Below are 27,947 nucleotides of genomic sequence, written 5' to 3'. Positions count from 1 at the left end.
AATCGCTTCAAAATCACATGTACCGGAACCTGTAAGCTGATGCAGAACAGATACGTCATTAGTGCAGTATCGGCGAAGTGGGGTGTGTCAAGCTTTACTTTTTCCGATGTTAATTTTTCGTCCGGAGCGGTAAACAATTGCAGCGAAAGCGCAAGCTGTTACCCAACCGGCGATTTATGATTCGGCCAAGTCAGACTACTGTAGTAGCACGGTGCGCTTTGGGCAAGGACCTAGTACTACCTAAAGGAGTCATCGTTGCTTGATGAGATCATCCATTTTAGTCTGAACTTTGAACCTTTGAGTTCGAACATCAAAACTTCATTTGCAAGTTGCTAACAGTTTGCGCGGGTGTTTTCTGACCTGATATTGTGGCAGATATGGAAGAAAGTATGGGACTATCTGCCGATGATATGGTCGGCAAACGTTCGGTGCGATGACCAACCTACGCCTTACTTGTTATTCTAACATTTCGGCTGTAGTGTGAATATTGTCGAACGAAAAAAATCCGCTGCGATCGGACTGTTCCGTGCTCAAACTGTAGGATGAATAAAGCCGGTAAGTTTGAAAATCAGCAAATCAGTCAGGGTCAAAGACGATTGTCAAGCTTTGTTTGTAGTCTAGCATTACACCCGGGCTCCCAATACAGATATCCCTGTAGTACGCGGAGGTCCACTAACTAGTCAAGATTGCAAAATAGTTGTGCCTGAACAGAAAACCCCAAGAGTAAGAATCAATTTATCTGGGGAGTAGTGCGTATTCAAACCTGCTTTTGAGTTAGGCATTTGACCATGGGCAGTGAGAAGAAGATCGACCGTCTCGAGAGCCGTCTTGCCAATATCGAGACTGTCCTCGCCAAGATTGCTTCAAAACTGGAGATCAAGGATGCATATACAGTACTTGATGAGCACGTCGCTCAGACGGAATCGTCGTCAACGCAACTCAACGGGAGATCTTTCGTTACCGAGGCCGAGGCAATGACACCGACGCCTTTTGAAGGCGAGACTGGAATGAACAGGCAGTCAGACTATGTACGAGAGTTGCTTGTTCAGGTAGTTGGTCAGACACCATCAATGGGCCAAAACGCAGAAGTCAAAGCAGCTTTGGTAGCACTTGAGGAGCTGGTTACGCCCAGCAATCATGGAGATATCTCTCCAAAGCTAAAAACTCAGCAATTGACTGACCGACCTGTTACAAGAACTGACAGTGCAAAGTTAGAGCAGCCCCCCTGGAGTGTGGTGAAGGTCGCCATAGATAAGGCGCTGGGTTGGTAGTCCCTGGCTTGGGAATATTTGGATCTACTGACACTTACAGAACATCCAACTATGATCTTTACTGCTTTCTTCCCTATCATTGATACGAAGAATCTCTATGAAGTCATTGAAGATTTTTATTCCAACCCAACCACCTGCGCTACTCCACGTCGAATTTTTGCGTGTGGTGTATTGTTCAACATATTTTCAGAATATTCATCGGCACCCTGGAGCGGCACCACCAAGGCGGATTTGACAAGGTGCGCGAAACTCACTTTTGCTCTCAACTCTCTTATTGGGATTGTATTGACTACTTCTAGATACGCGTCTTCTAGTATGTCGTCTGTCGTGATATAATAAATGTGCGTCATCTAATTCTAGGCGCTTACAGCTAGGGCACAGTTGGAGCTTGCCGTAAGCCAGCTTGGTGTACTCATACCAGCTAGCCATGAAAATATTGTAGCTCTAAGCTTAGGTACGGCTTGCGCAGTCGAGATGTGTAAACCGTCACTTGCTTGGATGCTGAATTCCTACGCCGTTGAGCTGTGCCAAAATCTAGGTTACCATCGTATCGCAACCATGAAGAACAACTCAGAAGAGGAGCAGAGACGTAAGATGCATCTGTTTTGGATGATATATTACTTCGATAAGCAATTGTCTCTGCGTTTAGGTCGAGCAAGTGTCATCCAAGATTGGGATGTGTCGTTGCCCTTCCTTGCCACGAGCGATGCATCATATAATGGATTCGAAGAGAATGACATGCTTCCATATTGGGTCAAAGTTGCTAAGGTTCAAGGGCAGACATATGAGAGCTTGTTTAGTGCAGCCGCATTCCTCAAAACGCAGACTGAGCGACAACAAACTGCTATGAGTCTTGTTCGTGCGATGGAACAAGCTTGGCATGAACGAGGCTATGTAGGTATCACTGACTCCACCAATCTAGCGAGTCCCATCGAGACGGAACTGCCTTTCAAGCATAAACGAACATTACGCAAACACGATCAAGATGCCCTGAAGCCGGGTGCTTATGATATAGGTCAGTTTCCTTCATCTCTCGACTGGAAAACAGGGCTTAAATATCTAGAATATCTTGGTGATGTCGAGGATCTGTTTTTTCACACAGATGTTGTAGTGCATTACTCAACCTGTGCACTTATACACCGGGCAGCGTGTCCAGAGAATACATTGAGCCAGGAATGTCTCGAGGCTTCTCGAGCGGCAATATTAGCGCATATGAGGTGCAACGCCCAGTTCAACTCAAAAGTCAATACAGAACTTTGGGCAGGATACATCCATTGGTCCATCCTCCAGGTATGCAAGATGTGGATATACCTTATTCACTTACTCAACTTGGCTGACCCGGTTAATATGAATACAGGCTCCAATTACTCCGTAAGAAATTTCTTGAGACACGCAGTAGCTTTGATATTGATTTTAATCAGCTTCATCGTCTTGTTTTGCAACGCAATCCAGATGACCGATCGCACTGACCTAGATTCCCTCTCAGACTTCGTCACCAGCCTTGAGTCTTGTAAAACATTCTCCCAAGGCGCGGAAAAGCTATACAAAATGTGTCTTCTCTTCTTGAAAGTAGCTAAAATCTACATCCAAGCAAAAGAGAAAGAGATCGAGAAGGGTCTGGCGTCATCTTTCCCGTACTCAGGACAAGGCATTCTTGACGCGATTACACCTGATACCTTGTTAGACTTTGGCACACTCTCACAATTCGGCCCGCATCTAAGCGCTCTTGGACTAATGTCCAATACAGATTGGTCGATGGCTAGTTATGTGCCAGATTCAGTACCGGAAGGACAAGAGCACTATGCGTCAACTGAAGCCATGAGTGGCGCGCAAGATTTTGACAGCGTAGGCATGAGCCAACAAGGCTTGGGTGTAAGCCAGAACTCTGTACAAGACTGGTTCTCAGGATCGCGATATTTGATCAACTTTATGGATTCGGACAACGATATGCAGATGCCTGACATGAACAACCCAGGTTTCTGATTGATAGTACAAGGCTTTACCTCTCTTCTCTCCACTCGATTTAGCAAATTTGGGTTCCAGCTAGATATTTTGGATCTTCGTTAAAATGATATCTAACAGAACAATTGACTCATCTCTATATCATGGAAATGTTAGATGTGTAGGAAAAAGATGTGAAGCTCATACATTGCCAACGCTCGTGATCCCGTTCGCCCTGCTGGTCGAGCACAAATTATAGCAATAACGCCGAATTGTACGGTAAAATTCAAGAAACTGCTCTTCTAGGTATACGATTCAATTCCTAGATTATATCAATCGTATAACCTAAGGTAACGCCATAATCATCTCTCAACACCTCAGCATAAGCCCTGCTCAAATATTCATCTCCATCATCGACGATTTGACCAAGTGTATCGATCAGACTCTCTTTCAAGGGTGCAAAGAATATCCCGGCCCTGCGATAGATATCCTTTCCTCGATCCGAAAGCTTGAGCACTAAGCCTACGATTGCGTCCTCATCTGACTTACTCTCAAATACTGGTAGTAAGAGTCCTTCTTGAATCTTTTCGTCGCTATCATCTGGACAATTATCGGGTATCAGTCTGGTTCTAGCTACGACTTTGTTGCCCGGTAATAACAGTTCCTTGGCATATCCCTCAAAACTCGCACGATGTAGACCACCGCAACGAATTCTCATGGTGGCACTGTCAATTGCTCCGGACTGATCGGACTCAGCGTATCAAATCTTGACATCCACTACGGATATCAAAACTGGTCGGTCGAGAAGAGATACATGGTCTGTATGAACTGGTACATCCACAGAGGCCCATGACCAGCTTGGGGCGATGTATGCCTCCGTCTCCCGACGTGGCCCTGAAGTACAGATGAACCAGCACAACTGAGCTTCTACATTCTTTCTCCATAGCCCTGCCACATATTGGTCATCTGTTTGTTGGTGTATCTTTCTAGCAAGGCCGGAGATGGCGACCAGTTTATCCTTGACATATGTCAATTTGCAGGCGCTATACCTAGCGATGATCCATGGCCACATCGAATCGTTTATTGTTTGTTTAGATAGAAATCCGGGAGACATCATCATGTCTCCATGTAATCTTTCTGGGAAGTTTTCACAGGCCGTAGTGTGATCACATTCCCAGAACAGCTCAGTGGTCGTAAAGTGCAGAGTACGCATGGCTAACAAGCGTACTTGAAGTACCCAGCCTCGCTTCATTGGTGGCATGTCAATTAAGCATCGCGAATAAATAGAGATAGGGGCTGTGGAATACTGAAGGACGTGATGACTATTGTATAGCTGCAACTTGCAGTTCCAATGGGCGGGCCGAGAAAAAAAGCAGCTGTCTCGTCCATCTCTCGCGCCAGCAGCTGCAATATTGAGACTCGATTTTCCATAAACGCTCTTCATCATCGCTACTTCTCTATCCCAATCCATGAGACCATCTTGGATGATACATAGAGTATCCACCCAGATGTACTCGAAACCCAGACCATGCGCTATCGTGATGGCGTCTTGCACTGTGCGTGAGAGATCTTCACTTGGTATCTGATTTTTTAGTTGCTGCAGATTGCTCTTACTTAGGGTAAAATATTTAGTTCTTCCCCAACAGTGACTGAGTGTCGCATATTCGACTCCAGTATTCAACACATCTCGCTGGTAGACGCGGCACCGACCCATGGCAGTGCCAGCCAGCCGCGTAGGTATATGTTGTGATGCACGATTTTGGCATTTTTCATGTTTTGAAGCACACCCTCGTAGCCATTCTTTAGCCATAGCAATTGAAAATTTCGTGTCTTGTGCTTCCTGTTCGTTTGTGGATGGTACAGTGACTCTTGCAAGAAGATAAGCGGAAAGCATACAATGATATAATGTTTGTACATACATGGCTTGGGTGAAGGGTATATAGTAACGCGGTATATTATGTTCTGCCTCTGCCGTTCAATTATGTGAGCTCCACGAGTAGCTCTGTCCGGTGAGTCCTGTGAAAGCGGTGGAGAGCTCAATGTGGTCCCACCTTCTCGCCCATCAAGTATCCGGAATTTCAGATCGAATCGCAGGAAGTTCTCTAATAATGGGATATTTGGGTCATGGAAACCAGCAAAATAGACATTTACGCCCAGTGACTGATATGTGCTGAGCGGAGGTATCTCCTCATCATCGTCAAAAACGAACAACAACAGGGATGGCCCACCTCTCCAAAACTGATAACAAAGTGAGCAGTTGAATGCTGCGGCCTATTCAAGTTCCGCAGAATTTTGATGATGAGGGAAGTAGTGATGTCTGTTTTGTTGCGATCGATCCCAGTTGTCAAACATAAACTGGCAGTGAGTACATAATTTAGACAATGCAGAATCAAGCCGAATATTCCAGTTTGAAAAGTCGAACTCGTTCCCAATATCTTCGGTCGTTCTTTCAGCATGAAAAATAATAGGAACGAATACACTTGAGGAGATGCCGGCCAGATATTGCTGTAGTAGCGGTTTCATCTGCGTTCCTGATGAGGCATGGGGGCCTAAAAGGCGGGGCTGGTACCCGGTCGAGCGCAATAAGGACATGTCCAACAATAGAAAGGAGGTCAGGCCTTACAAAATACTACCGAAAACACATTTGAAAATTCTTTGGTATTCCGGCTTTGATTATAGCTGTGTGTCTCATGGTAATCGCACTGTTTTCATTCAAATCGCCGATATGAAGCGTGTAATAAACCACCGCTAGTAGTCACTACCCTGGCCGTTGCATATAAAGCGTGTCCAGATCAGCGCAAAACAGATGTTCGATTTGATTGCGCTGTCAAGTTAAACGGGAAGAGATGCTTCAATTGTAATGACGAAAGGTAGTACGCCTGACTCAGCATGCCCCTCCGGCCTCGAAAGCTACCCCGCCACTGATTGTATCAGCCCACCTGAAGGACAACAACAGCTTCATCTGCCATCATGCCGGATCTAAACGCACAACAGGCTGAGAATCACTACTTTGACAACGAGCCCCCGCCAAAGGACCTCAAGGCGAACATAACCCTTGCGAGAGAGTTCATCACACGCCATGCCGACGAACACCGCCGCGTGGTGCTGGTCACTTCCGGCGGCACCACGGTGCCATTAGAACAACAAACTGTGCGCTACATCGATAACTTCTCTGCTGGTACACGCGGAGCTACCAGTGCCGAGTATTTCCTCCAAAATGGATATGCTGTCATCTTCTTGCACAGGCAGTTCTCGCTCTTGCCTTACTCAAGACACTATTCACATAATACTCGTTCTTTTCTGGACTACATGAAAGAAGAGAACGGCCAGGTCGTGGTGGACGAACAACACCAGGATCAGATGCTACGCGTCTTGCGCCAGTATACCGAGGTCAAGCGCGGAAACAAGTTGTTGATTCTGTCCTACGTAACAATTACCGAGTACCTGTGGAATTTGCGCGAGGTTGCGCAGCTCATGCGTCCACTCGGCCCAAAAGCCATGTTCTACCTGGCTGCTGCTGTTTCTGACTTCTTTGTGCCCCAGGACCGCATGGTCGAGCACAAGATACAATCGAATGAAGAGTTCCATCAAGGTGCAGACGGCATAACTGCAAGCCATGCAAAACCTCCGGCGGCACGCACTCAAGGCAAAAGTCTCATCATTGATCTTGAGCCGGTTCCTAAGTTTCTAAAACAACTTGTGGACGGCTGGGCACCGGAAGCAATGATTGTAAGCTTCAAACTCGAGACCGATCCTTCGCTGCTTGTTACGAAGGCCAAGTATGCGTTAAATAAATACTCGCACCACCTCGTCATTGGAAATTTGCTGCTCACTCGCAAATGGGAAGTCGTATTTGTATCGGTTCTTGAAGGCGAGAAATGGATCAGAGTACCCACAAGCCGTAGGACAAAGAGTTTGTCAGGCAGACCGTCACTTGTTGGATCTGCTGATCAGCTGACAAAGAAGGATGATGAGGCTGGTGGGTCAATTGCCACCGAACGGGGTATCCCACAGGGCGAGCCCTCTGTGGAGATCGAGTCTTTGATTATTCCCGAAATCGAGTCCATGCATAGCAAACTCATAGAACAAGCCCAAAAAGGGGCTGCAGCCTCCTAGCCATGACACACCCCATGTCCAGTAAGCATCTCATCTCACTATCTATAACGTTGGTTTGGGTACCATCCAGGAAAAGTTACATCTCCATGTACGTGTTCGTTAGGCATTTCGTGTACACATTACAATTCCATAACCGCTCCGTTCACTCCAGGATGACCTTCCATTGTGCCACCGCATGCCGTGTACTTGCCCTATACCGGATCAGTAGTAGCGCTCCTATGGTCACAATTCCAGCGAATACACCAGCCATTGTGCCAAAGGCACTGACATAGCCAACGTCAGCGACCCAAGGCACTACGCCGTACAAGAAACCAAAAGCCACGATATTCTTCAACCCGTTGATGAGCAACATGACATCCGAGTTGACTGGCAGTGCGCAATCACTAGCATACGCCAAGGTAATTGTAGGAATGGCAGTCAGCGAGACCGAGATCATCCCATAACCGAAAAAGAGCGATACCCACGATAGCGCATTCTGCACACCATACCCAAACAGAACACTGCCTGCAGTAGTAAGCACGAGTGGAATGATTATTAGATAAAGTCTGCTTTCGGGCTCATAAATGCCAAGGTATTTCTTGGTCCGCCATTTGCACCACATGTCTACAAGGTCACCTAGATGCGATTAGGATATTCTGCAGTAGTCCAATTTAGGTTCTCTTACCTCCAGCCCATGATCCAAACATGTTACCTAGGATGCCAGGAATGTTGATAAGGCCATTAATCTGTACGTTCCAGTTGTACGGTGGTGCTTGCAGAACAAAAGGATTGAGGATGTTGACTGCTACCGTAAGAACCAGGGAGATGGAGTAACAAAGAAATGCATAGATGGCCGCTGGATATATGATCATCGGGAATGGTCTTCCAAACGTCAGCTGAATGCACTGTCATTCTCGACTACTACTTACCGCACAAACATCTTGGCCAGATTGGTTTCCGAAACCCCAGACCATAGGCTGAGATCCTGTTTCCACGTCTTTTTCGGTAACTGCTCCAATGGTGTTCCGGGAGACGAGTCTTGGGGCAGCTTCTCATCACCTATGACGACTTTCTCGTTTGAAGGCGAGAGAACCGTGTTAACTTGGCCAACTTCGCGCATGTATCTTGTTTCTGGCACACAGAAAAAGATCGTCAGGAAATTTATTCCTGTAAAGATTGCGGATATCCATTTCTGCCATCGCCAGGACAAATTTGAAACAATGAAGCCACAGATCAGGGGGCCAAAGGTATTTCCGCCTGCTATAGCGTTCCTGGTGCATGTCAGAGACTTTTTTGAGATTATCCAAAGGCAGAAAGAACGCGCTTACATGTATATTCCCATCTTAGCACCCCGCTCATGCAAGAAGTACAGATCCTAGACGGCACATGAGTTAGAGGCAAAACAAGAGTGTGCGCCAGTGCGTAAGACAAGACGAGAAACTCACATTCACTGTAGCCGCACCCAACGCCTCGGTTGAAGACCCGGCAAATGCTGCGATGATGTTGCTGCATAGCACGCTTTCAAAGGAGGTTGCAACAGCGCCCCACACATAACAGAGACAAAGCAACCCACTTGCTAGAACAAAGACTGGTCGTTTACCAAAGTAATTAGCCATTGGCACCCAGAAGAAATTAAAAGCGCCAAGGACCAAGATTGGATAGGTAAGCAGGTGCGAGGTTTCGTCCATTGTCTTGTTGAACTCAATGGACATGATGTACAACGCTGGCGCTATGCCACCGATACCGAAATTGGTCAGAAATGTAAATGCGCATACTGATGCGAATGCGACATGTTTCTTCCACAGTGACCAACGGAGAGGATCATTTGGGTCTGTTGGAGAGGGTTGTGGGTACAAGAGTATGTTTGATGAAGACTCTTCGCTTGTGGCTACGATAATTGTCAACCCCCACGTCGAAGTTGTTGGGACGTCAACCTACTCTGTTGCAACAACACTGTACCGTCCGTCTGATCCAAATCCCTTAGACTCGTGAAGCGCATGTTTGCGAAGCGTCTGCTACCACACTCCCCGACTCAATTCAGACAAGAAGAAGATACCCAAGACCAAAATGAGCAGTCTGAGTGGATTTCGCTCTTCGTCTTCTCTGCTACTACCAGTGACATGGAAAATGATCTTGGGGTAAGCAAACATGGTGAGCTATGGCCAGACGCAGGGTTATATACGTTTTGGCCTTATTAATTCAGCGCCCCGTGGTTCGCAGGACGCATCTCACTTTCTCCAAGACTCGAGCAAGTTGCATGTCGATAAGCTTAGTGTTTTTGTTTCGGTTCGTTTGGTTGGCTGGATAATGGCGTACAGCTTGCAAGACGCATGAGTGTCCGGGGGTGCGGGGCCGGTAGCCATTCCGCACATGTTGTCGATCGACGACTAGTCTAGGATGATGGGTGCCAGTGCATAGTACATTCCGCGGTTGTTCGTCAAAAGCAATTCTGGGTGCAATTCCGAACACTAAAGGGGTAAGAAGAGGGTCACGGGAACTTAGCCTTGAAACCTGGTCGCCAGCTATTGTGTATGGATGCATAGGCCTCACAATGTCCTGGGAGCGATGTCATCACTGTCAACACTTGAAGTCGCGCAAGCCCGCCCGTGGCATGTTTGACTGATTGTCACCATCAGACTGCCTGTGCTCTAATTGTGGCGCCCAGAGGCGCAATTCATCGCTGTATGAGATTGGAAACTTGCTCTGTCGAAGGCAACGAGGAGACAAGTCTTGATTGTTATGGTGAAAGCGCCAGCACGAAGCAGTCATGCTCAGTCATGATCAGTACTTGTAAGCAGGTGACATGTGACAAGTTACCTGCATATCCCAGCCGCCAGAGTTATTACTGCATGGCTGCAAGCCATCCCGTCCCAATTCAGCAAGTTGCTGGGCTCACTAGCGTCAATGCCGCGGAACTTCTACGTTCTAACATTGACCCTTCATCTCTTTACCCCGACTAGCTCATCAACTGCCAGAACTGCAGTCCAGAAGACCGATCAAACATCTACGTTACTACCATTCAACAACTGCCAGTTGAGGTAGCGTTCGTGCTGCGGCCGGTGCTGAGACGATCTGAAATCTCTCCACGGATGACACCATGTGCAATGTCGGGCGCAATCCTGAACATTGCGCCTGTTACACAGGGTATCGGGACGGCGACCAGGCTTCCTAATGTTTACAGCAACTGATCCTGCTGTGGAGATGCTAGCGTTTGTACCTGCCGCAATCCCTGCTTTTTCATCTCTTCCAAAGCTCACTGTGAAGCTGCAGTATACGGGCCTTGTTCCTGACGACTGGAGAGCTTCCTCGATAGCCGAGAATAACGAACAGTCACACCTTCATAATGCTGTGCCACAACTATGAGGCCCATTCCGATCTTTCATGCCTGCAGCCGTGGCGGTACAAAGGGGTTTGAACAACAACAGCCCTCGCCGGTAGTCGAATTGAGCAGATCTAATGCTGCCCTTCTGGTTTCTCAGGGCATCCAACAGGGCGGCCGCCGCGGCCGCTAACGCGCGCTGCAAATCATGCTGCACAGCGAACATGTAGTCAGATCCTAATAGTGTTTCTTGACAGATGTCGTGGTGCAAGAGGCATGTTGACAAGACAGTGCGCCTTAGTTGTGCTTTTTCTTGCCCCAAATCCTGCTATATTGGGCCACACATGACGCTTTGGGTTCCTTTACGGAGCGCAAACTGAACATGGCATATCGCATCTTATCCTGAGTGATCAAAGACACCTCGATATATCACGGGCGCTACGTATTCATCGAAGGAACATCAATAGAGCACAGCACTAACCGAGTTGTGGGAGCGGTACAGGGTAACGCCTTTCTACGATTTGTCCCTAGACTGTTCTCGAGGTTCCCAATCTCCGGGATTGGCTGGTATTGTGGCTTGTTTTGGTGGGATCATTCTACTTGATAAACAAGGTGTCTCACCTCTTGGCTCCAGCACATTGAACATGTGCAACTATTTCTTGTGCGCAGAACCAAGTATCTTGTTAAGAATTTTCTGCACTGATAGGTCTCCACCTATCCCCCTCTCCCTACTGTCTACCATCATCTTATCTCTCTCTAGTGGCTGATTATATCACAAGAAATGGATGCCTCAGCAACGGCAAAGGATGCGCCACAGCAATTCCCACCTACACCAGGAGCAGCGTCGCCCCTTAAGAGCCCTCGGTCACCCTGTTCACCATCCAAGACAGCCGAGTTATGGGACGGCTATGAAAGACGAGCTGTTGAGAGGGCGAAAGAAAGAGACGAGCTGATGCATGAAACGCATGAACGAAACGACTGCTCAACTTCACGAACAAGTTTTGATTTTAGGTTTAAGCGGGCGCAAACTACGATTCCATCTACTACAACATCTGGTTGTAAATTTTGCGGGCGTCCCATCATATACGCCTCTGCTATGTGCGAAGGTTGCTTCAAACGCACCGTGGTTTCACCTGGCAATGAAGAGATTGCAACACCTCTCGGTGCTGCTGGACACAACATGGCGGTTTCAGGCCTTTGCCAAATTCCTTCAAGAGAGGAAATCATCACACCAACATATGCCTTACCCAAGCGCGCATCGTTCTGTCCACTACCAGCACACCTGACCGACGCCTCGACACGCATCTCGTCAACACAGCCAGGATCTGTAGGCCGCAGAAAGAAATCACCCAGCGAACCTACGCAGCCAAGTCTCCAACTGCAAATAACAACATCAACATACACGTCGAGCTCGCAGGACAACTCACCTCCCATGACACCTACATCCCCATCAGGCACCGCGCACTCGCTGAACTCGACGCGGCGGTCAAGTCTAGCCAACGTAACTATGCTGCCCAAGCCTCGCTATCCGCATGCACGCAATGATAGCGGCACACCCTCTGAGTTCAGCACGCTCTACCGAACCATGTCAACGACGACGACGCCACCAGCGAGTCTGCACCGGTTCGGATATCCGCTGCAAAACACGACAAGCGCATGGGATGACTGGGACAGCGACGAGGAAGAAGAACAGGGAGAAGGAGAAGAAGAACGACCGGGCCTATCGTCGTGGATGGGACGCCGCAAGATAAGGAGCCGCAATGGTGGCGGGGCTGGTGGTGGTAGTAGTAGTGGTGGTGGTGGCGGCGGCAAAACCAGCATGGATCATTACGACAGCTCTGGCGAGGAGACTCGGGAGAAGATGACCATGACGCGCAAGAGCAGAGATGATCGCGTGGAGCAGACTCGAGTCGAGTCTGTGAGAGGTGCCAGTGTGCGTGTTGAGCGGCTTGTTGAACCGAGTCGAGATAGCAAGGTGAAGAAGCCGAGTGGGTTTGTGAGGGCGTTGAGTTGTGGATGTGGTACTACTGAGTGAAGACTTTTTTTCTCTCATCTTTCTTTCGTCCTCTTCCTTCTTTTATCGTCTTCTTCTTTTTTCTTTTGTTACACGATTACTTTTACCGTTCTTCGGGCTTTTTTTCCCTTTGTCTTGGGCAGGGGGGCTACTTCTTTTTATTTTCCTATGTCATGGGCGTTTGGGGATACATGGTAGGGAGGAATACTCTTCTTGGATATATACCCTCATTGTGTAGTGGTGTGTTGGAAGGAGTAGAGAGGTGTTCTTTCTTCTTCTTCTCCTTCTCACCCTAGGCTCGGGATGGGTCACTTGTATTACTATTATTTAACCTATTATTGTCGATGTTATTACTATACATACTTCTACTATTACGCGGACTGCATACCCGGGGGGGGGGGGGGTTAGTATAGAAAATTATGTGATCAAATGCCAAACAAGGTAACCCCAGGTGTTCAGATAGACACAGGGGACGCGTGGATTATCATTTGCCTTTGACGGTGTGGAAGAAAAAAAAGCACGGTGACCGATAGGCAATGTTCACCCCTGAACTTTACTGTGTACGCAACGTCCCTCTCCAATCTCAAGCGTTTAGAGTTTACCGCCTCGCCGAACGTGCCACAGCAAAGAAAAGGGCGAACACAAGCTGCGACTCATGCCGTGAATACGAAAGGAAAAGGAGTCAGGCAAAATCCACGTATTGTGCATATCATATTCAAAAAAGAACACAGATCGTCGTCACTAAAGGTTACAGCGGGATGCAACACCCCCACCCGCATACATGTTGGGCACATGTGTATACACAAGGGGAGGGGAAGCAAACGCACTTTTCCCCATTATCACGAGGTCAATATTTACTATAATAAAAACGCCGCACAAGGGAATCTACATCTCCTCCCCCATCTCCTCCCGCTAAGCGAACGAGCGAGCGAGCGAGCGACAAAAAAAGAAAAGAAAAAAGTGCCGCGCAATGCCAAAAAGAGTAGGCATGACGCGAACCCGTGTGGAAGCGGCGGCAGAAGAGAGGTGACCCACCAGTGGGCATAATTTAGTTTCTCGTATTGCGGATTCGTTAGTAGTACGAGCAGGATCGGGGAGACAATTCATCATGACAGGCGCGCATGCGAGACGCCTTTTTGTTCACAGAGAGTTATTGTTTAGTTGATTTTTTTCCCTATTAGGTTTGATTTGCTTGGTTTGTGGCGCAACTAAGCTTTTTTTTTTCGCGGGGAGGAAGGCGTAATCGGTGGTTGTTGGATTGTGGTGGCTGGGGCAAGAGGGGAATGGTAAGTGAGGACGGGTCGGGCGTGGCTTGGAGGAAGAGTGCTTATACGGGGGACGCGCGGGCGGGGGTGTCAGACGCCTAAAATGTCTTGATGCGTTAAAAAAAAGGCTGGTGTAAGCGGGATTTTGGTGGACGGGTGGTCGGAGGCGGGCCGATGGTAGGCTGGGCGGCTGCCAGAGTTTGGTACGGTGAGTGAGGGGGGCACAGGGCAAGTGTAGTATTGTACGTTTGTACTTGTACGTGCTACAAGACAGGAGAGAAAGAGGAGCAAGACTATTTTGTCAGGCGGGTATCAGGTGACTAGACAGCAAGTAAGTGGGCGAAAGCACGAACCCAGGGAAAGAACGACGGGGGGAGGGCCTGTAGGGCGTGATGGAAGCGTCACAGAAGCATCTCCTCGGGCTTTCTGGGGCATCGGCCAAATTTCCATGTGTCGAGCGAGCATGGATGGAAATAACAGGACAGATTGAACAGTTGTGGGGCTGACAGGCGGCCAGACTTGGCAAGGCGTGTGTTGTTTGCATATTGGAATTTGCGGCCCCAAGGCCAATTTCCCAGGTACGAAGTTTCATCTGATCCAACTCGTGAGGCTGCCAGGCTTTGCATCATAGTGCTGGCGCGATCGCCCGACGGATGAAGGCGGCGCATGTCACTAAGCTTATAGGATATGCAGCAGGAGACTATTGTATTTTGTTCCGCTCAGGCCACTAGTCGGAGGTGTCGTCGTGGTCGTCGTGGTTCATGCTGGAATCCGGCAATTGGCGGAGGTGAAGGGTAGGGACAGCGCAGCAGGAGAGCACAGCACAGCACATCACAGCGCGTGGTCAAATTGCAAGTACTGTTGGCTTGCTCCAAGCCAGTGGGTGTCGGCGCCGAAGCCAACGGCATTATTGTACGTCAGTGACAATGCGAACAGGACGTACAAAGTCTTGGAGGCTTGGAGTTGGTCGCAGAATTCTGGTCAGGGGCAGAGAGGAGGCGCTAGGCCTGAAGGGGAAGGGGCAGTGGCGATGTGGCTGATGTGATTGGCCCAAGGCGCAATTTCTGCAGTTGCATTTTGCATGCGCGTGAAGCTTAGCTAGGAAGCGAAAGGCTTGAGTGCAGCCGACCGGCTTGGTGACAGCGCACCGCCGTTGCAGCCGAACAGACAGCCTTGCCTGCTCAGCGCTTCGCCCGTCAAAGGAGTATTGCTGTTATTATTGTTGCTATTGTTGTACAACCCAGTCGCGCATATACACATGTCCCCTTGGATACGATCAAAAGGGACAAGCTGCTTACCCTCCCCCACAGGAGGGTCGTCTGCCCGGCCCAGCAGCTGCCGCTTTCCGTCGCGGTGGGCGTCGTCAGCCAATCCCTGTGCCCAGAAATAGAAAATCCACACGCCCACTCCCCGCCATGATCCAACCACGACGCGGGCCCCTTAAGGCTGCACGGCAACCTTGCATCCATACCGTCATTGGCCCGCGCCTCCAGATGGCCGGTCTTGTCTGTCGTTGCCCGACCGGGGCTCATTCGCGGCCGAGCCCATGACTAACCTAGCTCACCGCGCCTCGTATATCCCGTTTCCTCCACAGCTACTTGAGCCCACGGCCGCCCGCCTACAAACCCGCCCACCTCGTCCTTCGTTTGTCAACCACACTCGTTCCCCTAGGACAGCTGTCACTCGTTTCCAGCGTCCCCTCCTGTATCCTACCAGTCCGGGTAACATATCCCCCTAATAATTATTAATTCTTCTGGACTGTTTCGATGTAAGTGCTTTCTTTTCACACCACCCTCCCTCTCTCTCTCTCTCTCTCTGTCTCTCCCCCGTACGCAAAACATGTTTGTTGCCTGCCGTCCACGGATTCCTGGCACATGGACATGTATCGGGCATTTGTGTTTCGTTCCAAACAAGTCATGTGTTTTGAAGACTACATGTCTTCTGATCACACACACACACACATGACCACTACCCTATCCACCCCAAACCATTACAGCACGGCCCCTCATGCACTGCCTGCGACTCAATGTTTTCTGCATTGGTCCCTTTCCACCACCGTCTCCATGGCCACCTGATTATTTTATCGTGCGTTGGCTTACACGCGCTCCTCTAGCCTAGCCACAACCATGAGGTCTTCGGTTTACGGCCTTGGCCTGCTCGTTGGCGCGGCCTCGGCCAACATCAACTTCTTCTGGGTCAACCCCACCTGCAACTACACTGACCCCACTATCCACACCTGCTTGACTGGCCAGCACTGCACAGCGAACAACACGTAAGTACATCCGTCCATTCACTCATCCCGTCGACGCCCCATCTAACGCCTTCCAGTTGTGTTCCCGATGATGCTAGCCCCTACTCCAAGGTTGTATCCCGTTCTAGCTTGCTTTTCGCTCCTACCAAGAGGCAAAACAACAAGTACTCCCAGGATGGCAAGTGCGGCCCTCAAAACGGCAACTTGCTCTGCGACCCCAACAGCAAAGTCTACACGGGCACTTGCTGCTCCGAGTACGGCTGGTGTGGCAACACCGCAGCCCACTGCTCAAAGGGATGCCAATCCGGTTGCGACAATGCCCCCAAGGCCTCTACTGCTGCCACCCCTGCCAACTCTGGCGCCAGGGACGACGGCCGCTGTGGAAAGGACTTTGGCGGCGCTTCCTGCGATGCCAAGGGCGCCTACGGTGGCTGCTGCTCTGAGTACGGATACTGCGGTAGCACTGACGGTCACTGCCTCAAGGCCAATGGCTGCCAGAATGGTTGCAAGGACGGAACTCCTCAAAACGATCCTAAGCCTACTGCCGCCACCGGTACCCGCCCTCCCTCGACTACCACCTCTGGCGAGCCTGTAATGGGAAAGCCAACCACTCCCAGCAACCCCAATGGAATCCCCACTACTGATGGAAGCTGCGGTGCCAAGTTCGGCAACACTGTTTGCGGAAGCTGGGCCCAGGGCAGCTGCTGCAGCATGTACGGCTACTGTGGTAACACAACTTCCCACTGCGGAGAAGGTTGCCAGAGCGGTCCTTGCAACCAAGCCCCTACTGTCCCCGCCCCTGGTGCCAGCCCGGCGCCTGTTGCTGCTAAGCCTGGAACCATCGCCCTCAAGGGCCGATCTGGTGTCCCTGCTATGCACGCTGGTCTCATGCCCAATGGTCGTGTTGTCTTCCTTGACAAGGTCGAGAACTACACTGAGCTCAAGCTTCCCAACGGCCAGTATGCCTACTCCTCTGAGTGGGACCCTGTCACCGGCGAGTTGGTTCCCCTTGCCTACAAGACCAATGCCTTCTGCTCTGGTGGTATCTTCCTTGCTGACGGTCGCTTCGTCTCCCTCGGTGGAAACGCTCCTCTTGACTTCATTGACCCTACTGTTGGCGATGGTTTCAAGGGTATCCGTTACCTCGAGCGCTCCTCCACTGATGCTTCCAAGAACGGAAAGGCCTGGGTCGAGCCTGGTCAGCTTCTCGACACTCCCCGCTGGTACGCCTCCGTCCAGATCATGCCCGACGACTCCATCTTCGTCGCATCTGGCTCCAAGAACGGTCTCGACCCCACCAAGCCCGAGAACAACAACCCTACCTACGAGATCCTTAACGCCGATGGTACTCCTCGTGGCAAGAGCTATAACATGGAGATTCTCAGCAAGAACCAGCCCTACTACATGTACCCCTTCATGCACTTGTTGAAGGATGGCAACGTTTTCGTCGCCGTCTCCAAGTCCGCTGAGATCTTCAAGGTCGAGACTGGCACCGTTGTCCGCATGATGCCCGACCTCCCCGGTACCTACCGCACCTACCCCAACACTGGTGGATCCGTCATGCTTCCTCTGTCCAGCGCCAATGACTGGAACGCTGACATCATCATCTGCGGTGGTGGTCCTTACCAAGACATTACTGCTCCTGGCGACGCTTCCTGCGGCCGCATCAGGCCTCTTGATGCTAACCCACAGTGGGAGATGGACTCTATGCCCGAGGGCCGTGGTATGGTTGAAGGTACTCTTCTTCCCGACGGTACCGTCGTCTGGGTCAACGGTGCTCAAGAGGGTGCCCAAGGTTTCGGTGTTGCTCGTGATCCCGCTCTTGAGGTCCTTCTCTACGACCCCAACCAGCCCAAGGGCAAGCGCTTCACCACCGGCCCCAAGTCCACCATTGCTCGTCTCTACCACAGTGTTGCCCTTCTCCTCCTCGACGGTACTCTGCTCATCTCCGGTTCCAACCCCGTTGAGCAGCCTATCCTCAAGGCTGACGCTAAGAACCCTTACATCACCGAGTTCCGCAACGAGATCTACACTCCTCCTTACCTCCAGGGCAACCCTACCCGTCCTTCCAACGTCCAGATCTCCAGCAAGCAACTCAAGGTCAACACCACCTTCAACATCAAGTTTACTGCTCCCGCCAATGCCAAGGAAGTCAAGGTCACCCTCTACTACGGTGGATTCGTTACCCACTCTCTGCACATGGGTCACCGCATGGCCTTCCTCGACACCACCGGCTTCAAGGCCGGCGCCACTGCCCAGAGCATCACCGTCACCATGCCTCCCAACAAGGCTGTTGCTCCTGCTGGTCCTTATGTCGTCTACGTCCTTGTCGACGGTGTCCCTGCCATGGGCCAGTTCATCCAGGTCTCATAAGCGGCCGAAGACTGAACCGAGGGTACGGTGTGTGTTTTTCTTTCCTCCTTCTTGTAAATGGAGAGGAAAGGGGGCGGACAAGAAGAGATGGAAATCCACGAGCAAAATGTCGTATTGTACAAGGTCTTGGATGCTTTGGGGGTTATCCTGTATGCGCCTTCGACCTCGTTTCTTATTCTTCACTCTTCTTTTGCATGCCCAAGAAGATGTGATCTTTTGGGTGTGCGCAGATTAGAACTACTATAGAGGCATGATTGTTCGCTTTACATAAGCATGACAATGACAATGATGTCGAAGATTGAAGAAACAAATGAAGAAATCTGATAAATAAAGTGCAACTGTTTGTGCGATTTGTTGAATTGTGTTGATGATAAGAGTGGTGACATGCAACATTTGAGTTCATATCTACTCCTTTTGCTATTCATTTATCCGTGTTACATTTTTCTTCTCAACTAAACATCTCAAACACGAATATCATGGTATACACAAGACCTTACATTCCCCCCACTCCCCAGAAGAACACAAGAGAAGAGAAGTAGAAAAAGTCCCATTTTAAATCCATTTTCACAAATGCAATCAAGGCATGTATGAACATTCCATCCACGCCCAAAACACTTCCCTAGTATCAATCCATTTTCTCAAGAGAAAACAGAAGAAGAAGAGAAAAGAAAGAAAGAAAACAATGATATCTGGCTCACTCCTGATTGCCCACCTGAATCGGCATAACGTGTCCAGAATCCACAATAATCTGTAAATCCAGCTTCTTGTCCAAATCCCCATACTCAAGCCTCTTCCACGTCACAATGCGCGCTTGATTCGTATCAATTTCAAACACGCGGAGGCGGCGATGGAAATGGTTGTAGCCGCCATAGCCGCCAAACCCACTGCCACCCGCATAGCACATCCAGATTTGGGGTTCACCGGTAGTAGGGTCCTTGGCGAGGGAACAGTAGTCGTTTACGTGGTCGTGGCCGCACGAGACGGATTTGATGTTGAATTCGACGAGGGCGTCTTTGAAGTGCGTGTTGAATGCTGGCGCAGTAATGGGTTCGGTCCAGTTGCCGACGCGGTCGTTGTCGCGGTCGCCGTATTCGGGTAAGGGGATGTGGATGAAGGCCATGTCGAGGTGCTTGTGCGTGTAGTGGCGGTGCGCTTCTTTGAGGCTTTCGGCCGTGGTTTTGAACCATTCGATTTGGTTGGGCTTGATCCAGTCGTAGCCTCGGTAGTGCGTTTCGTCGGGCGAGTACGAGTGCGTGTCGAGGAACCAGAGGGTTAGGGCCGAGTGCTTGCTGCTGTGTGCTTGGATCTCGACAAAGTAGTTGCCAACGCCGTCAATCGTGTTGGTGCCTGGTTCACTGACGGAATAGGGTAGAGAGTCATAGAGATCCATTTGTGCGTGGCGCGAGAGAGTGCCTTCATCGTCGTGGTTACCGAAGATGGCGGCGTAGGGTATCTTGCGCTCAGCAAGCGGGTCCACAATCTTGAACATGGCCTGCAGCAGTGTCAGTATTGCACATGATGGGCAAGGCGGGGAGATTGTCTCACGCTTTGAACATCTGGGGCCGTATCTCCGTTGATCTGGTCGCCAGACAAGACAACCATGTCGGGCTTCTCGTCGTCGAGCACCCTCTCGACAAACTCGATTGTTCTAGGATCGGCATCGCAGTGTCCGCCATTTGCGCCTTTGGGCTCTTCGTCTCTACATTTGCCGAGACCAGTGCTGAGGTGCAAGTCGGATATCTGCATAATCTTGAACTTGCCATCCTTCCTAATCTTTGGTATCGGCTTCTCAAGCTTGACGGCTCGACCGCGCCGTATAGTGAGGCGCGGCTCTGCACTGTCCTTGCTGCTATCCAAGTGCAGAGGACCATTCTTGACCAAGGCCCAGCCAGGTCGAGGCTCTACGGCATCGGCGCCAAACAAGATGTCGACGGCTGTTACGGCTTTTTTGGAGTCGCTGGCATGGCGCTTGAGCGATCTCTTGATCCAGACGCCTGCCGGTCTCGACTCCCATTTTTCAGACGCTTGCGCCTTTTCGCCAATGGAAGGGTCGAGTTTGCCTGTGCGAACATCGATTATGACCTTGTCTTCAGCGCCTAGCTCCTCTTCCCTCTTCCGCTTGACGTGTACATATGCCCTGCCAACCCAACCCTTGTTGAGGTAGAGATCCTTTTCTATGCGATGCCATATCTTTTGGTCTAGCATGCACTTGGATAGTGGGTTGATTTTCGAGCAGGTCTGCACGGTAATATCGGTTATGACGAGGCCATCGTGGTGGAGAGGTAGGTGGCTGTGGACAGACTGGGGGAGGACTCGGTAGCGATTGTCGAGGAAGAAGACTGTAAGGGAGAGGAGGATGGTAAGGGCGACGAGCTGGATGCCCGTGCGGACCTATGGTGGTGAGCAGGTAGCAAAGTGGTGCGGCGTTGGTGTACCTACTATTCGGCGCGTCATGGTGGAGGCCGTCGAGGGTGCGAGTGAAGGGTCATGAAGCCAGAGATGTGTCTAGGAGAGGGTTGCTTGGCAGCAGGTCGGACTCATGTCCATGGTACGGCGCCTTTTTTCGGATATGTTGAACCACAAATATAGGAGGAGAGGCGCAAGCGCAAGCCAATAAGTTAGGTAAGGTGATGTGTTGGTGGGTGAGAGTGGGATGCGGGCAACGGTGCTTGGCTCTAGGCTGCTGGGATGCAGTCTCGGGATGGTCAATGGCATGACAGGGGTTGGCAAGACTGGCGATACGTACACGAATAATTTTTAGTGGAATAACTCCAGCAAACTGTGCATCTCAGAACAAAATACACATGTAGTACATTTCTGTACGATGCACCAAAGCTAAGCAAGCATCTTTCTAGTCACACGTGCTGGGCACCACTGAATTCATGTCTCGCTTGATAGTAACTAGTGGTATTGCGGAGAAGACCTCACCTCCGCGCCGCATCTGCACCTTTCTTCTTTCACAAAGCCATGCGACATTCCCCCCTCCACCTCCTGCAACGTCTTCCCTTGAAAACGCCTGCTCGCCACTTTACAAGTGGCTCTGGCTTGCGTCGCACGTTCAAAGGCAAGACCTCTGGCCACTCGGACCCGACGCAGCTCACAATTGCGCAGAAGGCGACCTGGTGCTTTTGCGCGAGAAGAAGGATACCCACGATGGCCGTCTTGTTAAGCTGCAAGCCTCAAAATCTACAGGCACACATTTGGGCGTCGTTCAGCATGCCGACATAATTGGCAGGCAGCCGCGCCAAATAATCCAATCCAACAAAGGCGCCTCATACCGCATCCATGATCCTACACTGGCCGAATATGTCAGACTTACACCCCGTCTTGTCACTCCGGTGTGTGCCCCTCACTCTAAAAGTCCCAACCTGTTTCTCCGATGCCAATGCGCCTAGATCTACCCCTCCGATGCCAACCTCATCGTCTCCCTGTTCGACATCAACGTAGATAGGCCCTCTGCTGGCTTGAACACCGACCCACCGCTTGAGATACTCGAAGCTGGTACCGGCCATGGAGCCTTGACCCTCCATCTTTCGCGAGCTATACATGCCGCGAATTCCCCAATTCCGAGAGCGCCCGCTTATAGTGGCAGTGAAGACGGCCCAGAAGACGCCGTCTATCTCGGCGAATCTGTGAGTGATTTACAGTACTCGTACTTAGAATTGTGGAAGCAAAGTCGACGCGCCATTCTACATACGCTTGACATATCGCCCAAGTATTCTCAGCACGCAAAGAAGATTGTCGAAGGCTTCCGCCACGGCATGTATGCGGCAAACGTCGACTTTCACGTAGGAGACGTATCCGACTGGATTTCCAAGCAGAGAGCGGCGAGAAGAACTCAGCAGCCCTTCCTGAGCCACGTCTTTCTCGACCTTCCTAATCCAACTCATCACCTTCCCAACGTAGCTCCTGTCCTGCACGTCAACGGCCTGCTCGCCGTCTTCAATCCCAGTATAACCCAGATTGCCGAGTGTGTCGAAGCAATCCGCGAGCAAAAGATGCCATATGTGCTCGAGCAAGTCGTCGAGCTTGGGGCAGGGACAATCCGTGAATGGGATGTCCGCACCGTCAAGCCAAGAGCAACTCTACAAAAGTCAAGTACAGAGCAGACTTCAGCACCATCAGGCAATAGAAGTCAAGACTCGGAGACCGAGCAAGCCGCCAGAGATGGCGAGCTCGAAGCAGCTCTAAACAAGGGCAAGGATGAAGAAGAAAAATGGGCCATGGTATGTCGTCCCAAAGCCGGTCAGCAGGTCATCGGGGGTGGCTTCCTAGGCCTATGGCGTCGCATGGAGCAATCTAGTTAAAAAGGAAGGAGGAGGAGAAGAAGAAGAAGAAGAAGAAGAAGAAGAAGAAGAAGAAGAAGAAGAAAAGTAACCCCATAGCCAAACTAAAGGCGAGTGTATATGATAAAACATTTAAACCCCTCAAAAAATATTATAAAAACCACTATACATAACCAAGATCTCTCTGTAAAAAAAAGAAGATTTCAAAAATGCTCCGTTTGCCAAAACCCCATATTCGTCGGTGCCCCCTGACCCAAAAACGTCTCATCAAACCCAAATCCATACGACCCAATCAAGTCATACATGTTGTACTCATTCACAGGATCAACACTGACTTCATGGTTCTGTGTAGCCGCCTTGACCGGGTCGAAAATCGGCGACGTAGCCGGCGACGGCGCGGTGAAATTGTGCGTCGCATTCGCCGACGGCGTTCCCGCAGCCACATCAATACGTTTAAGTAAATCATTAATCCCTTGCACGATATGCCGTGTGATGTGTTTCTTGTTCAGCGTATCGGCTACTTTTGACAGAAAAGAGGCGGAGCGACGGGAGAGCGATAAGACTTGATTGATGTTGAAATTTAGACCGAGACCTAGGGGTTCGGTGGCCCATTCGGGGGACTGGGCTTGCGCGACGCCTCCCCAGGTTTTTGCGATTTTGAGGAGGAAGGTAGCGCTGAAGGCGAGCATGGTGTGAGTGAAGATGGGGACGGCGGTCATGGCGCGGCGGAGGTCTGGTTCTTCGAAGATGAGGGTTAAGGTGCTTGTAGCCGCGGTGATGGCGATGTTGGCAGCTTCGCGGCGGTCGTATGAGAGGGACTCTGAAGTTGTAGCGTTGGGAGGGGGGAGGGCTCGCAGCGCGAGGGAGTTTAGTTGGAAGCGGGCGAAGTGGTAGTATAGGACTACTCCTTTTGAGGGGTATGAGCCTATTGCGGGGCTATCTGCGGACTTTGCTTGCCATGCTAGGCGCCACTGCTCAATGGCAAAGTTGAAGAGGCGGAGTTGCTGGAAGTCGGGCTCTGTAAGTGGTTGCTCTGGGTCGCTGCCATAGACAACGTAAGCTTCGGTTAGGATCTTGAAGAGCGTGACTTGAGCTCCGAGCCTGATATCGCCAGGCGTGGTCTTGGGGCTGTCAAGAAACTGTTCAATATTTTTGACTGCAACGTCGTCGTGCACCATTGACGGGCGTCCATACGCGATACTGAATTGGTGGTCGCATACGTACAGTGCAAGCCACAGCCTGACGTTATCCCGCTGATCCTCATGGCCCCGCATAAGCTTCTGGTAAGACATATGCAGATTCATTTCTACCGCATTCCTAATTGCAATTCCGGAGAGTTTCCAGCTTAGATTTGGGACGTAGAATGCGGCAAGCGCCAAGGCACGTATGTCGTCGAGATTCTGGGGCCGCGCGAGCGCAGCACTGTAGACTAGCGATACAAAGATGCCGTAGCACTTTTGCAACGCTTCATCCTGGCCCGGCGTGTGCAGCGCTGATATCGTCAGGACAGCTGCTGTTAGCAGCGTTGAGTGGCGCCGTACTGCACCTAGTGAGTTGTATGGAAACAGCACGCCAGCCCATAGATACAACCGCATATCTTGCATGTATCGCTGGAACAGCTCTTCAGCTTCCCGCAACGACACAACGCCTTGAGCTATAAAGTCCTCGTCCACAGAGTTGGAGTTGGGCTTCCACCGTGCGCTACTCCGAAGGTTCCGGATCCGCGTCAGGTCGTACAGACTCCTCATGGGTGCCGTCACTAAACCAGATTCTTCGCCAGAATCGCGTTCGACAGAGTTGTCGCGCGTCATATCCATTAGAGGCGGAACTAACAGCGTAGTGTGACCGCTCTCTGATATGACATTAGTCGGTGTCACAGTCACAGTCTGTCCTGATGGCGGTTGAGGCGATTCTGCTGGCGGGCTATCCAGGCCTGGGAGTTTATTGTGCGCAAGGAGACGCTGTACCGCTGCGCGCATGCGTGCCATTTCAGCAGACGCCTTTGCTTTCCAACTGCGAAACAATTGATTAGTCTTCTTTCTCGCACCAAATACTCTTCATGCAGAGGGTTTCTTTCTGGGTATATTTACGCGGCATCTTCGTCGAGAATGCGCTGGTTCATGTTGTACGGCACGCATTCGGTGCCGCTTCTTAGACATTTTGCGCATTTTGTCTCATTGTCCACTGGCTCGCATTTGATCTTGTGTCTCTTGCACTCTGCACCTGTTGTCCATTGTAAGTCAGAAATAAAGATCGAAGGCAGCCAGCTTGACGTATATGTATGTGTGGGTCGTTGGGGGCTCCTTTCGACTCACAAGCTCTAATCCTCGGCGTGCGTGGAGCAGGCCGACGCCCATCCTCATGGTCCGCATCGTCGCTTGGACGCTTCAGTGGAGACATTTCCATGCCATCGGGTCCTCTCGCTCGCAAAGTTTTTCGGAAACCGTCGGCGGACTTATGTCTCGATGCGGCATGCAAATCACACAGAAAAAGGGTGCTTTACGGCATCATGTTTCCGCCTCGTGACTTGGCTGGAACTTGGTAGCGGGAGGTGTGGATGTCACCGGGGCGGAAGCTAGCCCCACGCCACCAGCCATCGTCACGCTTTGCCTGTCTGGGCGAAATTGGGGGGGTTGTCGTAACGAAAGTCAGCAACAATCTGGGGAGGCTGATATCTGGTAATTTTTTGTTTGAGAAAACTTCGTCGTCCCATTACTACTTCCAGTATTTATTGTCGATACTGGTGGGAAGGACGACGAAAATGCTGCATAGTTGCACAATCGTGCGGTAGATTCACTTCTCGTGTATCTGGCGTTTCACGCGACTTGCTTAGCAACATAGTAGGTATTAGTAAGTATGAATCTTGGGCTTACTTATAAGCCGATGGTATTTGCCGCGTTTCTCCTGAATCCATATAGCTAGTCTTTAATTGTAGAACAATGTTGGTTCGGGTCTCTTCGATTCCTGCCCCGGCTTCATATCTAGCAGCTCACATTCCAGTTCTACCGTTGTAGTTTTCTTGGTGCCCTTTTCTGCGTCGAGAGTAGGCCATTGCTTTGCACTTCCTGTATCTCTGCATACTTTCCAGGACGGATTCTTGGTGCTTTGTGTATATGAAACAACAAGGACATCTGTTCGCAACTCTATATCGTTGTGGCTTTGCAGATACCCTCGCACACGATGTCTGCGGTTGGCCAGTGAATTTGGCGTGTATACATGCGACCTAAGAGAAGTATTGAAGTAGGGAATGAAGCAACCCTTACGTCTGATTAGTGTAGTCCCTGAAGAACTATATATCCAAAGTCACGCACCAAGATCCATTTGGGCGTCGGTCCGCAAGCAGCGATAACCCCAAGGTTCCCCTCAATGATTGTCAATGCATTTCGGAGATTGTAAGGGTCTTCACTGGCGCCCTTGGGTAAGCTGAAAACTGCAATGAACGTCTGCAGGCGCCAGCAACCAATTGCCGTCACTGCCAGTGGAAGAGATAAGAACATGACTACAGCCAATTTGTTCTTCAGAGGCATCCGGAGATCGTGAATAATCCATGCGGGTATCAAAGCAACAAGGAAATCGGTTGCGATGGTCGTACCAATGGTACTGAAGATGTATGGGGCTCTAGGAGGGCAATAGCCGGGGATAGATGTTTCCCATGCCTTTTGGATTGGCCAGCATTTGAAGGTGCCTCCAAATACGGCAAGTATTATGAAAAGAGCGTTCACTGATATTAATGTCCAGAGACTTACTATGATCCAACAGTTGCAGGAACGTAGTTTCGAGAGTGTGATTAAGAATGAGATTTTCACGAGTCCGAAAATAGGGTTATAAAGGATGTTATTAATGTAGCGCCACTGTGTCATTTCCATCAGTCCAAAATGATGTTTCCAAGGTACTGGTTTTCTTTCGGAGACTCACGAAAAGTAGGTCGTTTTGTTTGACGGCTCCTTTTGGGATATCTTCTCCATGATATCTAGAATATGGTACGATGATGTCTGGTACAGAGGTCACTAACGATCTCCTTAAACGAGGTTTTTAACACACACTTATACATGGTACATGTGAGTGCACACAGTATTGTTTCTGCAATGACCAGAAGCCAATCTTCTACATTGCTTGCTGATTAACATATATTCAGTTTAGGAGATAGCCGCAGGAGTCTTACCGATAGCAAATATGTTCTCCTTGATCCTTCCCCATACTCTGACAATCACGAAAGAAAGGGAAAGCAAAAAGGTAAGACAGTGAGTACGACGTTCGCGGGCTGAAGGCCAGTTCCCATCATAGTGCAGATAATGGGCAGGAAAGATGATCGCCTATGTGAGATACGCAGTATGAATATGTGGTAACAATAGAAATCAAGTATGAGGCATGTAAAAGTCCTGACTTCTAAGTCGACCTTCTTTGATCAGAGGTCCGAGTCATGATTCGGGGATAATCACACAGCGCCGCGATTCTCCAAGCGGATATCCCTTTAATTCTATCACAAGTCTAATCACGCTCTGTTCAATGCTCATTAAGCTGGGGCATGTGGCGATATGGCGTTTTGTAGGCCATAACGGGTTCAACGTATGTCTTCATAGCCTTTTGTCAAAGCAGGTTACCGTCAATTCATCATCTCATCAATTCTTGATATCGTCATTGTTAGACAGAATCTCCCGTCCTACCGAAGAAGTCTCAATTCGCAATGGTACCAGTCAACACTGACTAGAAGAATTCATCGGTGGTACATGGATGAGCATCCTGTTAAGAAAGTGGCTTCTGAGCTAGGTCGGCGCGGTGCGGGTGAGCACGGGGTTGATGTTAACGAGGGCGCAGCACATCCCTTGCATAGTACCTCCTCCAATCGCACCCACCGTCTACAGTCATACAGCGTGATGGAAGCGGATACCTGGTCTTCTCGCATGTCTCTGTTTATGCCAAGAACTCGGCTGGCTGAGGGGAGGCGGTTGCACTCAACGGATGGGTCGGACCTCTCGAAGCGTGCCGTGCCAGGCTCCGCCAGCCCCACACACACCTTACTTACCTCGGAGAGCAGAATACCTACATTTACATATGCACATACAGCTCAAAATCGCCAATTACAATTGGTACGATTAGTATCACGATAAGACAACAGAGGTATTGAACCTTGA

The 27,947-nt window shown here is 50.2% G+C and overlaps 10 protein-coding genes across 10 annotated transcripts; 5 read left to right on the top strand and 5 right to left on the bottom strand.

Moving 5' to 3' along the window:
• Nucleotides 1-317: 317 nt before the first annotated feature.
• COCSADRAFT_198432 (uncharacterized protein) lies at nucleotides 318-3,379 on the top strand. The gene is made up of 10 exons (XM_007700434.1): nucleotides 318-428; nucleotides 480-555; nucleotides 686-749; nucleotides 797-1,263; nucleotides 1,312-1,514; nucleotides 1,575-1,584; nucleotides 1,642-2,286; nucleotides 2,335-2,561; nucleotides 2,629-2,642; nucleotides 2,693-3,379. Exons 1-10 carry the CDS (start codon nucleotides 378-380, stop codon nucleotides 3,252-3,254), a joined length of 2,319 nt encoding a protein of 772 aa, XP_007698624.1. The 5' UTR covers nucleotides 318-377; the 3' UTR covers nucleotides 3,255-3,379.
• Nucleotides 3,380-3,972: 593 nt separating this feature from the next.
• COCSADRAFT_354664 (uncharacterized protein) lies at nucleotides 3,973-5,133 on the bottom strand (the record flags this gene model as incomplete). The annotated part of the gene is made up of 1 exon (XM_007700433.1): nucleotides 3,973-5,133. One exon carries the CDS (start codon nucleotides 5,131-5,133, stop codon nucleotides 3,973-3,975), a length of 1,161 nt encoding a protein of 386 aa, XP_007698623.1.
• Nucleotides 5,134-6,103: 970 nt separating this feature from the next.
• COCSADRAFT_306199 (uncharacterized protein) lies at nucleotides 6,104-7,399 on the top strand. Its single transcript, XM_007700432.1, has one exon. It carries the CDS (start codon nucleotides 6,183-6,185, stop codon nucleotides 7,326-7,328), a length of 1,146 nt encoding a protein of 381 aa, XP_007698622.1. The 5' UTR covers nucleotides 6,104-6,182; the 3' UTR covers nucleotides 7,329-7,399.
• Nucleotides 7,400-9,445, bottom strand: COCSADRAFT_306198 (uncharacterized protein). The gene is made up of 6 exons (XM_007700431.1): nucleotides 9,246-9,445; nucleotides 8,753-9,195; nucleotides 8,636-8,682; nucleotides 8,237-8,578; nucleotides 7,993-8,189; nucleotides 7,400-7,943 (listed from the first exon to the last, which is right to left on the bottom strand). The coding sequence occupies exons 1-6, from the start codon at nucleotides 9,304-9,306 to the stop codon at nucleotides 7,471-7,473; spliced, it is 1,563 nt and encodes a 520-aa protein (XP_007698621.1). The 5' UTR covers nucleotides 9,307-9,445; the 3' UTR covers nucleotides 7,400-7,470.
• A 1,743-nt stretch (nucleotides 9,446-11,188) lies between these two features.
• On the top strand, nucleotides 11,189-13,035 carry COCSADRAFT_198430 (uncharacterized protein). Its single transcript, XM_007700430.1, has one exon. It carries the CDS (start codon nucleotides 11,408-11,410, stop codon nucleotides 12,659-12,661), a length of 1,254 nt encoding a protein of 417 aa, XP_007698620.1. The 5' UTR covers nucleotides 11,189-11,407; the 3' UTR covers nucleotides 12,662-13,035.
• A 2,996-nt stretch (nucleotides 13,036-16,031) lies between these two features.
• COCSADRAFT_86777 (carbohydrate-binding module family 18 protein) lies at nucleotides 16,032-18,529 on the top strand (the record flags this gene model as incomplete). Its single annotated transcript, XM_007700429.1, has 2 exons — nucleotides 16,032-16,177; nucleotides 16,234-18,529. 2 exons carry the CDS (start codon nucleotides 16,032-16,034, stop codon nucleotides 18,527-18,529), a joined length of 2,442 nt encoding a protein of 813 aa, XP_007698619.1.
• A 548-nt stretch (nucleotides 18,530-19,077) lies between these two features.
• COCSADRAFT_306126 (uncharacterized protein) lies at nucleotides 19,078-21,156 on the bottom strand. Its single transcript, XM_007700428.1, has 3 exons — nucleotides 20,969-21,156; nucleotides 20,075-20,920; nucleotides 19,078-20,021 (listed from the first exon to the last, which is right to left on the bottom strand). Exons 1-3 carry the CDS (start codon nucleotides 20,981-20,983, stop codon nucleotides 19,224-19,226), a joined length of 1,659 nt encoding a protein of 552 aa, XP_007698618.1. The 5' UTR covers nucleotides 20,984-21,156; the 3' UTR covers nucleotides 19,078-19,223.
• Nucleotides 21,157-21,411: 255 nt separating this feature from the next.
• On the top strand, nucleotides 21,412-22,836 carry COCSADRAFT_169957 (uncharacterized protein; the record flags this gene model as incomplete). Its single annotated transcript, XM_007700427.1, has 3 exons — nucleotides 21,412-21,436; nucleotides 21,641-21,867; nucleotides 21,925-22,836. 3 exons carry the CDS (start codon nucleotides 21,412-21,414, stop codon nucleotides 22,834-22,836), a joined length of 1,164 nt encoding a protein of 387 aa, XP_007698617.1.
• Nucleotides 22,837-22,880: 44 nt separating this feature from the next.
• COCSADRAFT_35520 (uncharacterized protein) lies at nucleotides 22,881-25,347 on the bottom strand. The gene is made up of 3 exons (XM_007700141.1): nucleotides 25,131-25,347; nucleotides 24,906-25,038; nucleotides 22,881-24,828 (listed from the first exon to the last, which is right to left on the bottom strand). The coding sequence occupies exons 1-3, from the start codon at nucleotides 25,213-25,215 to the stop codon at nucleotides 23,019-23,021; spliced, it is 2,028 nt and encodes a 675-aa protein (XP_007698331.1). The 5' UTR covers nucleotides 25,216-25,347; the 3' UTR covers nucleotides 22,881-23,018.
• A 393-nt stretch (nucleotides 25,348-25,740) lies between these two features.
• On the bottom strand, nucleotides 25,741-26,802 carry COCSADRAFT_86086 (uncharacterized protein; the record flags this gene model as incomplete). Its single annotated transcript, XM_007700426.1, has 3 exons — nucleotides 25,741-26,073; nucleotides 26,127-26,666; nucleotides 26,731-26,802. Coding segments are annotated over 3 exons (945 nt in total), but the record flags the coding sequence as incomplete, so codon positions are not given.
• Between the last annotated feature and the right edge of the window lie 1,145 nt (nucleotides 26,803-27,947).

This window comes from Bipolaris sorokiniana (genome assembly GCF_000338995.1).
Source record: "Bipolaris sorokiniana ND90Pr unplaced genomic scaffold COCSAscaffold_5, whole genome shotgun sequence".
In the NCBI taxonomy this organism is placed as follows: domain Eukaryota; kingdom Fungi; phylum Ascomycota; class Dothideomycetes; order Pleosporales; family Pleosporaceae; genus Bipolaris; species Bipolaris sorokiniana.
Note: the sequence above shows the minus strand (reverse complement) of the source record. Positions and strands in the feature narration are given on the sequence as shown.